This window comes from Rana temporaria, chromosome 1 (assembly GCF_905171775.1).
Source record: "Rana temporaria chromosome 1, aRanTem1.1, whole genome shotgun sequence".
Lineage (NCBI taxonomy): Eukaryota > Metazoa > Chordata > Amphibia > Anura > Ranidae > Rana > Rana temporaria.
The window spans coordinates 297,323,186-297,339,682 of NC_053489.1; the positions used below are offsets into that span (position 1 = coordinate 297,323,186).

A 16,497-nucleotide genomic window follows, 5' to 3' on the forward strand; every position below is an offset into this window, starting at 1 on the left:
AATTATGTGAAGGAAGATTGGGTAACAAACACTGTGGTACAGGTTAAGGAACAACATCTATTTTAGGATAAGTGGAGCTAAAGGACAATTCCTTGAAGAAAGGTGTTGGATAAGCTTGCTACGACAACAATACTTTTGTGAAGGTGTGCGCAACACTACAAAGGTCTTGTGACTACACTGGCTGAAAGTTGTAAAATGCATGCCATGCATTTTAACAGTATTATAAATACTAGGGCTTGTCTAAGCATGGAGGCTGGTGGAGGAGTTTAGTGCGTTGGAAGACTAAGCACTTACCAATAGATTCTGTAGATTAACATAGAAAGAAGAAAGACAGCATAAAAATATGATTATATTCCTTGTTTCGGCACTTTTTTTAAAGCTCTATCATTCTACTTTATCTATGTCACATTGTGAATATATTAAAATTTGACACTGATATGTAAACACAGGCTCTGCTCACAACAATCTTAACAAGACAATTTAAACAGCACAGGACATTTTGGAAGGCCATACATCTATCAGTATTTTTAAATTTGGATTGTTTTGTTCATTTTTTTTCTCATTTTATTTCTCATCTACAGCTACATTGATTATTAAATTAGTGTTTACAATGCTGAGATAAAGTTTACAGAGATCTAAAATGTTGATAGTAAGGATGAGAATAGACAACACAACGTTCTATTTGCAATTGATGCTAGTGATCCGAGCATCATTTACAATATATGTCCATCTGTGGCCTCATTGAAGGCAATAAACACTTGTTATCCTATTTGGATATTTTGATATGTGTTAGAAAGTAAATATTCAGCATACAAGGCCCGCAAACATCAGCTGAATGGTGCAGCGAATCCCAGTGCTGGAATTATGAGTTTTGAGGATACTGATTGTTGCACAACATGCAAGGGGCATAGCATGCTGCAATCCCATCGGACAAAGCAATAGTAATTTCCTTTAGGAAACCAGTGATGCCTTGTGCACACAAGCGGAATTTCTGACGGAAAAAGTCAGATGAAAGCTTTTCATCGGATATTCCGTCCGTGTGTATGCCCCATCAGACTTTTCTGTCGGAAATTCTGACAGAATTACATAGAGAACATGTTCTCAATTTTTCTGATGAAATTTTTTTTTTCGTGCGTCTGGATGCAATTCTGACGGACTAAAAACCTTGCATGCTCAGAATCAAGTGGACGCATGCTCGGAAGCATTGAACTTCATTTTTCTCGGCTCGTCGTAGTGTTGTACATCACTGCGTTCTTGACGGTCAGAATTTGGTGTGACCATGTGTATGCAAGACAGCTTAAGCAGAATTCCATCAGAACTCCGTTGGAAAAACCGTCTGAGTTTTTTCTGACGGGAAAACCGGTCATGTGTACAAGGCATTACAGATGACACAGAGATATTTTTAGCTGACTTCTGTTCTTGTTACCTGATTGAGACAGGATGAGAGCAGAAGATAGTGCATATGGACCATCTGCCCAGCACTGACCAAATAGTTAAGTGAAAAGGAAGGTCCCAAGGCTCTGAGTGTTTCCCAACAAATAAATGGCCCTGTATAGGACCAGGATAAGAAACATATATTATCTGATTTTTTTTTACTTGGTAACAGGTACCCCTTCTCTGCATTTTTTATATATTTTTTGATAAAGGATTCCTTTTATAAGGGACAAGGAATTTTTATATGTAAGCCAAACTAGGTGCAACCGTATAATTAAAGCAAGATCAATCCCAAAACGAAACATGTCATATATTTCAGCTTACCAATAATTTGTGATCTTCATTCCCCGTTTTCACCTGGTGATCTAGACCAGTGATCATCAACCCTGTCCTCAGGGCCCACTAAAAGGCCAGATTGTATGTATTACTTTGGGGAGAGGCAGACTAGACTACTGCAATCACTGAGCAGCAAATGATATCACCTGTGATGTATTTCAGTTATCTTGTAAACCTGGCCTGTTAGTGGGCCCTGAGGACAGGGTTGATGACCACTGATCTAGACAGTAACAGACCACCTGTATTAGAGTGCCTCCACTCAGAATGAATGAACACAGGGGATACCTTTGAACGGCAGCATTGTCAGTCTTATGGGAAGGGAGTGTCAAATGGACTAGCAAATTTAGATAATTAACAAACTGAAGCTGAACTCAAGCTCACACTTTACAAGCAGTTAGAGCAATCGTTGATTTTCCTTTTGGGATAAAGGTTTTACTAAATAAATAAGAGCTGACTATTGTAAGCAACCCTGCCAGTCGTAAATGGCTTGTTCAATCTCTGTAAATGCTACATCTGCAGCGGAGTATGTTTTTTTTTTTTTTTAAAACTGATTTACTGGCTAGATCAACACGTGGAAAAAAAAAGAAAGAAAACCTAAAAAAAAAATGGTGCACCCACCATATCCAAAAATTGGTAAGTTGCAATATAATAAATGTTTGCTTTTGGGGTTAATACCATTATGGGCCTCAATAGTCTTTGTCTTGTCTACAAAGAAAAAAAAATAGGACTCAAGAGTCCTCCTGCCTACAGGATAATTTATCTGTAGTATAAGAAAAAACTTACTTGGTAATTTATTAGGATAAAATTAATGTATATCATAGTATATATAGTATTTACTGCTATATCAGGGTTTTATGTTAATGTTTAGTATGCCACAGTTAGTTAGCAACATAATATGAGTCTCAGGATCTGTGAGGAAGCTGGAGGTTAGTCGAACATGGGTCTATATATTTAACTACAGTAGTGTGCTGGCACTGGTGTGAACAGTGCCATTACTCCTACATTTTGTGTAAACATGCCTACATTTCTAAATAAATGTTTACTAAAGTGCGCTGGTATAAATGGCCCCTTAAGGACTCCTGCAGTGTATATGTCACATCTTCCATAATGTTTTGAACTAACAAAGAAAAAAGGTAAGTCAGGAATAACATGAAAAACACTGAGAAAGTGCTATAGGTTCAGAGAATAGAATGTGAAGCCATATGAGGCTAGGGCACGCACAATTGTTATTACATTAATTATTTGTTATAAATGTTTTTTAAAAAGTATGTCTGGGCAAGAAAGAAAAAAACAAAATGTAGTACATCTCTGCAACACATTTCCATTTCCCATGTGCTGTCTGTTTCAAAGTCCAACATGGGACAACTGGAAAGGGCTGACAACAATGTTTGGGATTTCAGTGCAGAGCAGCTCACTAAAGAAAATTAGAGGCTTACGAGATTTTGACAAGATGTGCAGGTCTTTTTATGCCTTTGCAGCATTTTTACATTGGAAAAACATGAAGAAAGGTAAATTTGTTGCAGAGATTTACTGAATAATAGTTTTTGTGTCTTATCTTTTTTGGAGTACATTACATGACACAAGATCCTTCATTCTTATATGTAATGCAGCTACCTTTAGGTGACTTGACATTGGCAAAACAAAATCATTCCACTCCCAGCTAGCCTCAATTTTGAGGCTAGCCTCAATTTTGTTATCAAGAAATAATAGGAGTGGACCAAATGAACATAAGAGAGGGAACCTGTGCCTAGTAATGTACTCAAGGAAAGACTTTTACAGGTAAGACAAAAATTAAATTTTCCCAATTGTACATTACAGTACATTAGACCAGGGGTCGCCAAACTACAGCCACGGGTCAGATGTGGCCCTTTGATTTCCTTTATCCAGCCTTTAGAGCACTATTCCTCCCATTGACACCAATGATTGGGCACTGTTCCTCCCACTGGCACCAGTGATGTAAACATATTTACTTATTTTTACCACCAAGCCCATAGCATTGTTTACTCCCACCAATGCCAGGGCATTTTTTACTCCCAATGGTCATAGTCTGGTCCCCCTAAAGTTTGAAGGGGGAAACTGGCCATTTGTTTCAAAAGTTTGGAGATCCCTGCATTAGACCATTGGGACATTCAAAAACAGTCCAACTGAGGGGTGGGCAACACAGCAATGAGACACCAATGATGGGGCACTATTTCTCCCACTGACATCAATTATGTAAATGTGTTTACTCCCAATTACCACCAAGACCATGGCATTGTTGACTCCCACTGTTGCCAGTGCATTTTCTACTCCCAATGGTCATAGACTGACCCCCTTAAGTTTGAAAGGGAGTAAACTGGCTGTTTGTATAGAAAACGAATGAAGTAGGAATGGACTTGAGAGCAGCTTATAAACCAAACTTGCACCAGAGGAGACTTGATCATCATGGTAGATCTTAAAGTTCTTGAGTTCAAATGTTTTTTTTTCCCTACCTTAATGCATTCTCTGCATTAAAGTATAAAATGACCAATTATTTTTTCCTAGCCCCTCCCGCCTCCCTTTCAATAAACACTTACCTGGATCTTCTTATTGTTCCAGTGCTATCTCAGGTGCAGTACTGCTCCCCTCACATCCATCTCACAGGACACTGAGGGAAGTTGGGCCAAAGGCTCCTTCTTTTGTGAAAGACTTGTGAGGGGGCATGGCTTACCGGCACGGTGTACGTCTACACAGGAAGGGGGGTTTAAGCAACACCCTGTATAAATGCCTTTACCAAGGAGTTAAAAAAAAAAAGATTGGCAAAGTAGGAAACCTAACCCTTGAAGTTATTTAAGGCTAGCCACCGATCAAGGAGGAAATTCAGAATTTGTGCTACATAGAACTTTCTGGTATGGAAGTCCCAGGCTTCACACAGGAGAGGTAAGCTTTCCAAGTGCAATGATAGACTTTGTGAGATCTCAATTTCCCAGCTTTTAAAAGCATAGGGATGAACCAGTCTGGTAGGCCCTTGTATTTCAAGACCTGGGCTTCACCAGCCAAGCCATTGAAGCCAGTGACCAAGAAGCAGAAGAGTAAACAGGTCCTTGGGACAGAAGATCTGAAAAATCCGGGAGGGCCCACAGAGAACATTTAACAAATGTCTCCTTTTGCTTTGGGAGATGTAAGAAGAATTAAATCAATTTTAAACCCAGATTCAAAATACTATGTTGAAGTTTACCAATCCCTAAATGTGGTGTCTGCGTTAGCTGTCTTTTTAGGATATTTTACTTTGTCATCTGTTGATCCTGCCAGTAACACACTTCCAGTCTTAAGGTGTATCTGCTCCACTGGAGGAGAAAAATTAAACACCTTTGGACAGCAGCATTGTCAGTCTAGGGAGAGGGTAGTGTTAGATTTGCCCAAGCACATTTAGGTGGAATTGGCTAACAAATTAAACTTGAGCTCCAACTAACATTGGCGATTACAGCAACTGTTTTAATTTTGGTACTTTTGGCATCAAGGTTTTACATACACAAATAAAAGCTGATCAATATAAGCACCCCAGTGCCAGTGTTAAATGGTTTGTCTCAATGTTCTTATTGTCACTTTTGCTGAACAACAAGGAAGATAGAAAAATACTTACTGTCTAGATCAACAGGTGAAAATAAACAACAGACCCTAAAAAAGGAAATTAATGCAGCCAGTCATCACATCTAAAAACTGAAAAGCTGCATTTTACCTCCTGCACAAGGAGCTATGGTATGACAGCATGTAGAGCCGCCACTCTTTGTAGAGAATCTGTCAGGTTGGAAAGCATGAATGGATATGGTAGCAAGGACCAGAACTCCAGTTTGTAGTCCGTGGATGGAATGTTCAGAATCAAAGCATTAGAGACATCTAAGATCCAAATGGACAAGAAGGCCGACATATGCCCCCCCCCCCTTTTTGACAAATGGAGGCACCACCTCACTGTTGCCTTCCTTGGCCAGTTTGGAGAATCAAGTCATGTGGCAGAACAGAGTACCAAGTCTTAGGCTTAAAACCTAAGAGCTGAAAGAAACAAAAGGAATACTTATTGGTCAATGGCGTTGAGGCTTAATAATAACATATCTTGCCTCCGTTTTTCCAAAAGGTTACTCCTGTGCTCCCCGAACTCACCAAAAGGGAAAACCTATTAAAGGGCTTCACAAAAGATGCTTCTTGCAGGTGAGATCAGCAGACCTACATTTGAGCTAAAGGGTGCCCCATACATAAATTTAGAGACCCATTCTAGAAATCTAGTGAAGTGTGCTAAGCCATCCATACACTAATGAAAGGCCATAGCTAGGAGCGAAAGTTGCTGGGAAGCAGAAAGATCTATACCAGGGTACCAAGGTTCCTGACCGATGGATCTTGAACAATCAGTAAAGGTCCAACAGCCAGCAGCTGTAGTTTGTATGGCAAAGTTTGTCAGAGAAAATAAATCCTTAAAAGGGGCTTCCAGCCTTTTGTCCACTTTTTAAGGATAGTCTACTTTTTAAAAGAACCTTTCTTCATAGGATATTGCTGTGCAAATTGTTTAGAAGGGGTTGAACCTCTTCTTCAGGAGTATGAGTCCCTGAACAGCACAGGCTTTAATAGCAAAGCAGTCTAGGTCAAGGCACTCGCTCACTGCCTTGATAAAGACAGCAACAGTATCCCTGGGAATTGGAGAAATTACTGTGGGTTGGGATTCCTTCTGCACTCCTTCTGAGGAGGAACCATCTACATCCTTTCCTTCAGGAAATGCAGAAAATAAGTCTCAGATATTAAGGGTGAGGATGATGGGGCCCATTTGTAGCCCCTGTTGTCTGATGCCTTCAAGGTCTGAGGCAGACTGGGGACAGCACCTGAGGTATTAGGAGTATATCCTGAAGGAAAAATAGCATGATACCCTTTTAATCTGTGCTAGGGGCACTAAGTACTGTTGCTTCAGAGCAGGAATGTTTAAATGTTAGCAGTCATTTGTAAACTCACAGGTGCATCCAAATATTGTGATGCCAAAGCCAGCAGGGAGCAGAGAAGGAAAAGACAGGTCAATGGCATGCACAGAACAGTGACTAAAGTGAAGGGGTGTGCAGTAGCACTCCTGGTCCTGGCCCTAAGGCTAAGGAAAAAGGCATCAATTTAAAGATGCAATGCAGTCAATCTGCTTCCACCACCACTTTTGGTCATCAGTCCCCACTCACCAAACTGGCTAACTCATCGTATTGCACCACATGCCAAAGTGAGAACCTTTACGCGGGATTAAATTGCATTTTCTTTCAGCCAGAGTCCAGGTATAGTGTACCCAATCTGCACCATAGAGTCAGCCTATTGGAAGCTGCAAACAAGCAGTAGTTGCTATGTAGCAGTCAGGAAACCTGACAGCAGAATCAACCCGAGATTCACTGAGGAGTTAACCAATCCAGAAGTTACAAAGATGCAGTAATTAATATATAGCAGCCAGGAAAATTGACAACAAAGTCATATTAAGAAAAAATCCAAGAAAAAAAAAAGGAAGATTGTTTTTCTGACATCACTGAGAAGATGTCTCTTCACTCAAGAACACTAGCAAAAAAATATGTGGCTTGCTGGGAGTAAAAGGTGCCACACAGGGCTGTCCTTACAGTTTTATTATTATTATTATTATTATTATTATTATTATTATTATTATTATTGTATGCCAGTGTCAAATCACCTGAAGGCAGCTTGACTTACTTAATGGCCTAGGAATTAGAGGAGATTGTGTCATGTATTGTACAATTAATAAATGTTGTTTTTTTTTTTTGCTCAGTTTTAAATTTAAGCAAACTACATACAGTAGTGGAAACTGTATTGGCTGCTATTATTTTCTGGCTAACAAAAACATGTACATGTGCCTATGTGTGAAAACGTTTGTGTAAAAGATAATGTAAGAGCACATTTTTAGGTGTACTGTTAAATGGCTGAGCATTTTTCTTGCTGACTAATCATTTGTTTAGCATTGGGAAATTACTATACTATATACTTCTAATTTCTAAATGAAGTACAATGTTAGAGTAGATTTGTTGAAATTAAAGAAGAAAGAAAGAAAGAAAGGAAGAGGAATGGATCTGTCAGCGCATTAGAGCAATAAAATAAATGAAAGGTATTGAAGTACAGTCACAGCAGTGGCGAATGAGGGTTAAACAGAAGCTGCAGAACACACACACACACATCCGCACACAGATAGACTTTGGTTATGACAACACCACAGACATGGAAAACACACTTAATAAGACGCCAGAAGAAAAGGAGGAAGAAAAGTCTTTACCTACAAATAAAAAGCAAACAACAAAGTGAGAGAAAACAGCTTTTGGGGTTAGCAGCACTGAAATCCTACCTGATCTCAGTTGTTTAATACGCCCATTACTGTTGCTCGTATCCACAGGTAAGTAATCTTTGAACCAAGTAATTTCAGGGTCAGGGTTTCCACTGGCTGCACATAACATGGTGGCTGTACGTGTTCGTTCCACCACTTTTAACTGAGGGCCCATGTCTATTGTGGGAAAACCACGTGGTATTTGATCCTCTGAAAACAGAAATAAAAGAATATTAGCAAAAATACGAAGGAAACTTGGACAGCCGCACTCCAAATATTTTCTTTTAATTAAAATCGATCACAAAATAAACATGCCACAGCAAAAAAAATGGAACAAAAGCTAACGTTTCGCACTGTAGCTTCATCTTGAGACCATTGAATAAATATGTCCATATCACAAAAATTAAGTGATTATCTTACAATATGAATGTTACTACTGTGACACTCTGTTTTTGCTATTTAATCAAGCATGGCTCTAGTAAAGTCAGCTACTTACTGGAAAGGTCCAAGCATCCCTGCCCATTGGTAATGCCAACTGCAGGTTGTAAAATCTCCTGCCCAAAGTCCACTGGACCAAGAATGACAGCAGGCTTCCAGGTTTGGACCTAAGCCAGGTTTCCGAATAAATGCAAACTTAATTTGAAATTATCGAAGGTGCTGAATAACAAAAAATGTAAAGGCTGTGAATGCTGAATTTGCAAAATATAGTAAATTACAGTAAATAAGATAAACCTATGTTCACTTTGATAACCCAATTATATGTGAGAGATTTCTGCTAAAACATATTTGACTGAAGTGAAAACAGCTTCATCCTATTAAAGAATCTCAGTGAACATTTACTTCTCTAAGCAAACAGGTTGTATTCCTTTATCAAATTAAGTCCATAATGTATGCATGTATATACAAATATACTCATACATTTATCTTGCAAAACTACAGTAGTGTTAGATGTAAATCATTTCTCGTTCTTGTTTTCTAGAAAGGGCAATTGCATAATTTTTTCCAAATGTATATATTATTTATTAGTAAATACAGTGCTATATTATATTGTGAGAAATGTAATACTATAGCTATAAACTTACATCTAAACCAGCTTACCTAATCTTCAAGCTACATATTTTAGAGAGGGTTCAGTCAACTTGGTCCCATTACTACTTATTCAAATACTGAAAGTGCACTCTATACATGAATGATAATGTTCTACCCCTCTTAGGATTGTAAATTACCTTCCATTACATCACATGTAATTTACCATGCACCAGATACTGGAAAATGTATTTTAGAAGAGTGAAGGATGAATTTCACTATATACTTACATCCTATCGGTTTTTTTTTTTCCAAGAAACCTCTGGAAACATTGGCTTTCGCTCTGTAAAACCCTGCTATTATGCTTAGATTCCATTGGAGAAATGCTGGGGAAAAACACTATAATTTTCAGTATTATACTACCTGTCACTGAGATTACAACACCTCTGCTATCTGAAGTATAGACCATTGCTATTGTGAACTGGGCTGGATCAATATGTTCTGAAGGATTAAATAACAGCAGTGTGCAATACATGCAGGTACCAATGAACAGAATGAAGAGCTCCTCTTTATTCAGCTCACCAATAATGTGGACATCAGATCTACATTGTACCAAGATAAAAAGTAGACAAGAATAAGACACCAGTGATCTCCCATCTGTTATTACACAAGGTGCACACTGTATACGCTATACCACTATCCAATAGCACAATCCAACCTTTCCTAGGTAATACAGTAATACCTTGGTTTGCGAGCATAATTCGTTCCAGAAACATGCTTGCATGTCCAAAGCACTTGTAGATCAAAGCATTTTTTTACAGGGTATACAAGTGAAGAGAAGCACTTCTAAGGGTAGCAATAAGTTGCTAAATGTTGTACCATCATTAAATGTAACCATATTGCTACACTTAGAGGCTCCTCTCTTCTTTTTTATATTCAGTTGTGATATGACGCTACTCTTATATCAAGACATCGCTTGTACATCAAGGCAAATTTTATTAAAACATTTTGCTTGTCTTGCAAAACGCTCTCATACCAAGTTGCTCTCAAACCAAGGTTTTACTGTATCTGTTCATTTCTGTTGTGCTAGCTAATGTTTTTACCGCTGTTAAAATCATATTTACATGTCACATGCCTTTATTGTAATAGCTGTTTGGTTTCGTAACTTTTTGAATACAAATATATTTTTTTCAGCTCAGCATCACTTTTTTTAGAGGAAATAAGCCATTAAAAGACACAAACATAGCATTCTAACAAATCCTATGGCTGTACAATGTTGAATCTTGTAATTTTCGTGCGCCATTTAAAAATTTCCTTCCCCGCCCATAGTTATATGATGTCCACAGATGGGATATCCCAACCTGGGTGGGCATCATATGAAGTCCTCGGCTTCATGGCGGTATAGGGGGGGGGGGGCGCATACGCCCACTGCAACACAGAGGAGCTGATGTGCGTGGCCGCAATGTCTGCCAGGCACCCACGATCACTCGTGACAGAGGAGGAACATGGATCTGTGTGTGTAAACACACAGATCCACGTCCTGTCAGGGGAGAGGAGACAGATCATGTGTTTCTAGTATATAGGAACACTGATCGGTCTCCTCCCCTAGTCAATCCCATCCCTCTACAGTTAGAATCACTCCCTAGGTAACACATTTAACCCCTTGATCGCCCTCTAGTGTAAACCTTTTCCCTGTCAGTGACATTTATACAGTAATCAGTGCATATTTATAGCACTAATCGCTGTACAAATGTCAGTGGACCCAAAATAGTGTCAAAAGTGTCCGATCTGTCCACCCCAATGTCACAGTCACGATAAAAATTGCAGATCACCACCATTACTAGTAAAAAAATATATAATAGAAAAAATGCCACAAATCAATAACCTATTTTGTGTATAACTTTTGTGCAAACCAATTCTTATTGCAATTTTTTTTAAACAAAGGTTTGTAGAAGAATACAGATTGGCCTAAACTGAGGGAAAAAATACAAATATTGTGTTTCTTTCAAAATGTACGCTCTTTTTTTTTTTGCTAAAGCTCTATTTATGGGGAAAAAAATGCTAAACATTTCATTTGGGTACAGTGTTGCATGACTGCACAAATGTCAGCAATGAAAGCTGAAAATTGGCCTGTGCAGGAACGGGGTGAAAATGCCCGGTATTAAAGTGGTTAAATAGTTCTATGTATATGTTGTATTGTGTTATAAAATGCCAGTTTTCTTTCATTTTAAAAGCAAAATAAAAAAAAAAAAAAAAAAACAAGGCTAAAAAAACTAGTTATGAGACGTGTTGCTAATTTTTGAATCTTTATCTACTAAAATATAATGCAATATTATTATTTTGTTACATTATACTGTATTTAGCAAGATCTAACAGAAATGTGCTAAGTTATCCAATCTGCATTTATAATTCATTCTCTGGATCTCCATAACAATATTGCTTAATTTCAATAGACCACTATAACATTAAAGCTGAACAAAAATAACTCTAGGCCCTATGCAACAAAAAGGTCTTAACCTCCCTAGCGGTATGATTATGTCAGATTTTTGTAGCTCAGTACATTGTTTTGCATGGAAATTTGGCGTTTTATATTGTAGGCCTGTAATTCGTAGGAATAATTCACTTAAATCTGTCCAAACAAGAGTCTAGTAGACATCCAGGTATGATAAAGTTTGAAACAGAAAATCATAAATTATAATATAATAAATAACTATAAATAATTATAAAAAAATATTAATATAATAATAATAATACATTTTATTCAATAATGTAATCAAATCAAAAACACTGAAATGGCTCATTTGCAGAATTGTCGCTGTCGTCACTTTCAGTGTTTGATGACAAATGTCCCCACTAATTACTATCGCTGCAAGTCAGAACTCCAAGGGTGACCATGCTTGGCTACTGCTCCATACAAGCATCTTCATTGTTTGTTTTCACATTCTGACAACTAAGATTATAATGCTCACTTGGCATCATTGGTTTATCTGCATTTCAATAGTTTATGCTTCGGGTCTGATTGGGCATTCATTGGCATTCACGTGATTGTGGTGATTGTTGCCCCTTACCTGACCTCCGGCTGAAGGCAGAAGAGCCCGGATGTGGTGCTACATCTTTTGTCTTTAATATAACCCCTGAAGAAGCCCAGAGTGCCGAAACATGTCAGGATAATTATCTGATTGTCACCCCGAGTGACTAGATCAAAACATTTCTGAAGATATGTTCCCATGTTTATGTCTACCTAAAGCATAACAATCTTTTAAATTATGTGTTGTATGTAATAATACCATTTTTGGCATATACTATACTTTATTAGTTGCATTCACTGTTTAGTGGCACCCCAAAAAATCTCACAAAAAAATCCCTCTGTCCATACTTCAATTCTGCAAGTGTTCCAATTTACTATCGCTGTTTTCTAGCTGATCTAAAACTGCTTTTGACATAATGACCAGTAAATATAATATAAAAAGTGCATGCAGGACACTGGACAAAGCACTTTTTGATTTGCAGCCGGGCTCCGCACCCGCGCATTGCGACGCTCGCAGGGAACGGAATTCGGCACAGTAAAGAATCGAGTGGAGTACACAGCCCACAGACACCGCGGGGGCACATCGCAGGATCCTGGGGTCAAGGTAAGTAACTTTACCAGGATACTGCGATGCAATCCTGAGTGTGGCTTGGAGTTACTGCTTTTAGTAATAAAAATTCACCCCGAGCCACACTCGGGGTTACCGCTACGAAGGTTAAAGGAAGGACCTGTGTAGCCCACAACAGTCAATTTCTTCTTCAGTAACAAGACAGACAATCTCATATTGTACGTGATATGTAAAGTTATCCTTCACTGCCAAGCTTGCTACCACCGTTGTTTTCTCCCAAAGCTCAGGTGCCAGGCTGAAGGCAGATGTCCATGTTCCAAGACCGATACAAGGCAACAAACAGGTCACACTCTGATGATGTCAAACACAGTTGATCTTTACTGCAAAAAGCCATAACAAAAAGTTCCTGCCTCAGGACAGTTCACCCTAATGCATTTCAATTATCAGTGCTTTTTTGTAGATGATTATGCCCTGATTGATCAAATACATTAGATTGGGTGGTCCCGAACCTGGGACTTGTTATTGTGGCTTTGTGCAATAAACATTAGCTGAACATGACATCATCAGAGTGAAGCCTGTTTGTTTCCTGGCCAAAAAATGGTAGTGAGTATTTAGATAATAAGAACAGTATTGCCTAGCCTATACATCAAGAATTCTAACATTTACAAGATTAGGAATACCAAAAAATAGTTTTGGTCTGCTTTATTTTAAAAGTTTAGGAAATTTATATTTTCAAAATATGTTAATCCCTTTGTGGACAGCCACTCATTAGTAAATACTTGGTTAATTTTCATCTTGCCTTAAAGGAGTTGTAAACCCTCATGTTTTTTCACATTAATGCATCCTATACATTAAGGTGAAAAAAATTCTGACACTGACTGGACCCCTAGCCCCCCGTTTTACTGACCTCAGCCAGTTCGTTCCCTTGGCAGAGACGAGTTTTACCTCTCTGCCTGGGGTTCTCAGCTCTTGATTGTATAAATTGATAGCAGCGCAACCATTGGTTTCTGCTGCTGTCAATCAAATCAAATGATGCGGGCACCGGGGGGCGGGGCCGAGTCAGGCATTCTGTGTCTATGCACGCAAATGCTGGACTAGGGAGCACACCTGCAAGATCACCCGCAGGGAGAGCACTTCTCCCAGGGGGTTTACCAATGCGAGGAGGAGCTGCAAACACTGCTGGGGGACCCCAGAAGATGAGGTTTGGGGCTACACTGTGCAAAACAAACTGCACGTAAGTATGATATGTTTGTTATTTAAAAAAGGGGAAGGGGCCACATGTGACGTCAACCGCGATCGCCGACCTAGACTGAAACCCATGCTCTTATGGATGTTTTATGCTGTTTCGCTGCACTCGTTTGAGAGTGCTTATACAGTGAGTGTATTCGTTTTTTATTCTTAAATAAATGTATTTTGGCTTCAGAGAGCACTAGATTTCCTCTCCTTTGTTTTTTATGCCCTGATTGCCATGTCCTGATCCTGAGTCTGACTGATATCGTGGTTCTACTGCTGCATTGCTTGCTGTCCTCTGAGAACAGGTGGTTCTCTGATTATGCTTTGTGACCTATTGCAGGTCGAAGTTGTAAGGTGAGAGGCCATTCCTGCTATTTGGTGGAGGTTCCTTCTGGATATCACCCTTTGGATTTTTTGCACTATTATATTCCGATTTGGATCATCTTTTTGCACTTGAGCACTTTACATGGACTTTATTATATAATTTTTAATTATATATCATATATCATATGTTTTAACTTTCTGTATGTATAGTTTAAAATTGTTTGTTTTGCGCTGCACTATTATTATTTTATTTAAAAAAAAAACTAGGGTTTACAACCCCTTTTAAAGTGGTTCTAAAGTCAGAAGTTTTATTTGTATCTTCTCTGTGCAGCAGATCCTCTAATACTTACCTGAGTCCCATCTCGATCCAGCGATGTTATATGAGAGTAACAGCTGTCCAGAACTCTCCCTCCTTATTGGCTAAGGCAGTCAGTGAGCCAATGCAGAGAGAGAGAGGGGGGCAGGACTGGACCATAGCTCCGTGTCTAAATGGACACACAGAGCAGTGGATCGACTTAGGTGCTCCTATAGCAAGCTGCTTCCTGTGGAGACATGAGGGAGGGGCCAGGAGCACCAGAGTGGGGCCCAAGAAGAGGAATATCTTGGCTGCTCTGTGCAAAACCACAGCACAGAGCAGGTAAGTATAACATGTTTGTTTTACATTTAAACAAAAAAACGAAGGGCCAGATTCACATACAAATGCGTTACACTGCGGCAGCGTAACGTATCCCATTTACGTTACACCGCCGCAAGTTTACAGCGTAAGTGCTTGATTCACAAAGCACTTACCTGTAAACTTGCGGCAGCGTAGCGTAAATCCGCCTAATTCAAATGGGGCGGGGACCATTTAAATTAGGCGCGTTCCCGCGCCGAACGTACTGCGCATGCTCTGTCCCTAAAATTTCCCGACATGCATTGCGCTAAATGACGTCGCAAGGACGTCATTGGTTTTGACGTTAACGTAAATGGCGTCCAGCGCCATTCACGGACGACTTACGCAAACGACGTGAAATTTAAAAATTCGGCGCAGGAACGACGGCCATACTTAACATTGGTTAGACCACCTAGAGGACATGCTTAGTTTTACGCCGCATATCTCTACAGAAACAACGTAAAATTACAGCGACGGGCAAAGCGGACATTTGTGAATCGGCGTAACTAGTCATTTGCATATTCTACGCCGGCCGCAATGGACTCGCCACCTAGCGGCCGGCCTAGAATTGCAGACTAAGATCCGACGGTGTAAGTCACTTACACCTGTCGGATCTTAGGGCTATCTATGCGTAACCTGATTCTATGAATCAGGCGCATAGATACGACAATCGTATTTCAGAGATACGACGGCGTATCAGGAGATACGCCGTCATATCTCTTTTGTTGAATCTGGCCCTAAGACTTTAATATCACTTTAAGCTGGTCATATATTATACAATTTTCTAGTTCAATGTTCTTTAGATTTATCTTCAATTATGAAGTGCCTGATTGCATACAAATTGAAAGTGTTTAGATTTGACCTCATATTATATGGTTTTGGTAAATCTAAAGGAAAACTGTACAGGAAAATTGTATAATTCATGGCCAGCCTAAGTAGAAATGTGAAAAATAGAAAAAAAACTCAAAAGGCGGGATTTTCAAGGCAACAAGAATTAAACTCAAAAAATCATAAAAAAGTATAAATGTATTACATAATATAAATACAAATTGAAAATATCATGATGTACAAAGTAAAATATGAATAAGATTCAAATTGGAGATGTAACAATGATACTGTCCGTCATTAAATACATGTCACCAGACCAACTGATGACAAGTAAAGGAGGATAATCCTGAGTAGAAATGTTCTGCTCAATTTTAGCTATTTATATTTGTAATATTCAGGTTAAAGGATAAGTTTATCTTTGGAGCATGTTACATGTTACAATCATACTTAGGGTGTAATATGTAACATACTCCAAGACTCACCCCCCCTTCCCTGTGACAGTGGGCAGGGGTTCCTCTCCCTGCACTCCCTGTCATATTTAAAAAACAACATGGTAGTGTGGGGCTCCACCCTTACAGCCACATCATTTATTCACAGAGATCTGTGATTGAGAAAACATGACAGGCAGCTTGTATTTCTTAATGAACTGTACGGATGTTGTTGAGCATCCTCGTAGCTCATTCACAAGCCAGCAGCTTTTAAAATGACAGCCCCATCTACTCATTGCTGCTGCAATGCTTTTGCAGAATCATTGGGGACAAAAATTGAAA

General features: G+C 39.1%; 1 protein-coding gene across 49 annotated transcripts in view; it reads right to left on the bottom strand.

The window, feature by feature from the left end:
* PTPRD (protein tyrosine phosphatase receptor type D) overlaps nucleotides 1-16,497 on the bottom strand; it is a 521,758-nt gene that overhangs the window by 231,807 nt on the left and 273,454 nt on the right. For 26 of the 49 annotated variants that reach the window (XM_040357869.1, XM_040357852.1, XM_040358160.1 and 23 more), the window contains exon 5: nucleotides 8,090-8,278. In XM_040357869.1, coding sequence (XP_040213803.1) covers nucleotides 8,090-8,278 — 189 coding nt within the window. Of the gene's footprint in view, nucleotides 1-294; nucleotides 304-8,089; nucleotides 8,279-16,497 lie in introns of all 49 variants that reach the window. The other 23 variants (XM_040357824.1, XM_040357859.1, XM_040357810.1 and 20 more) reach the window with 1 other exon arrangement.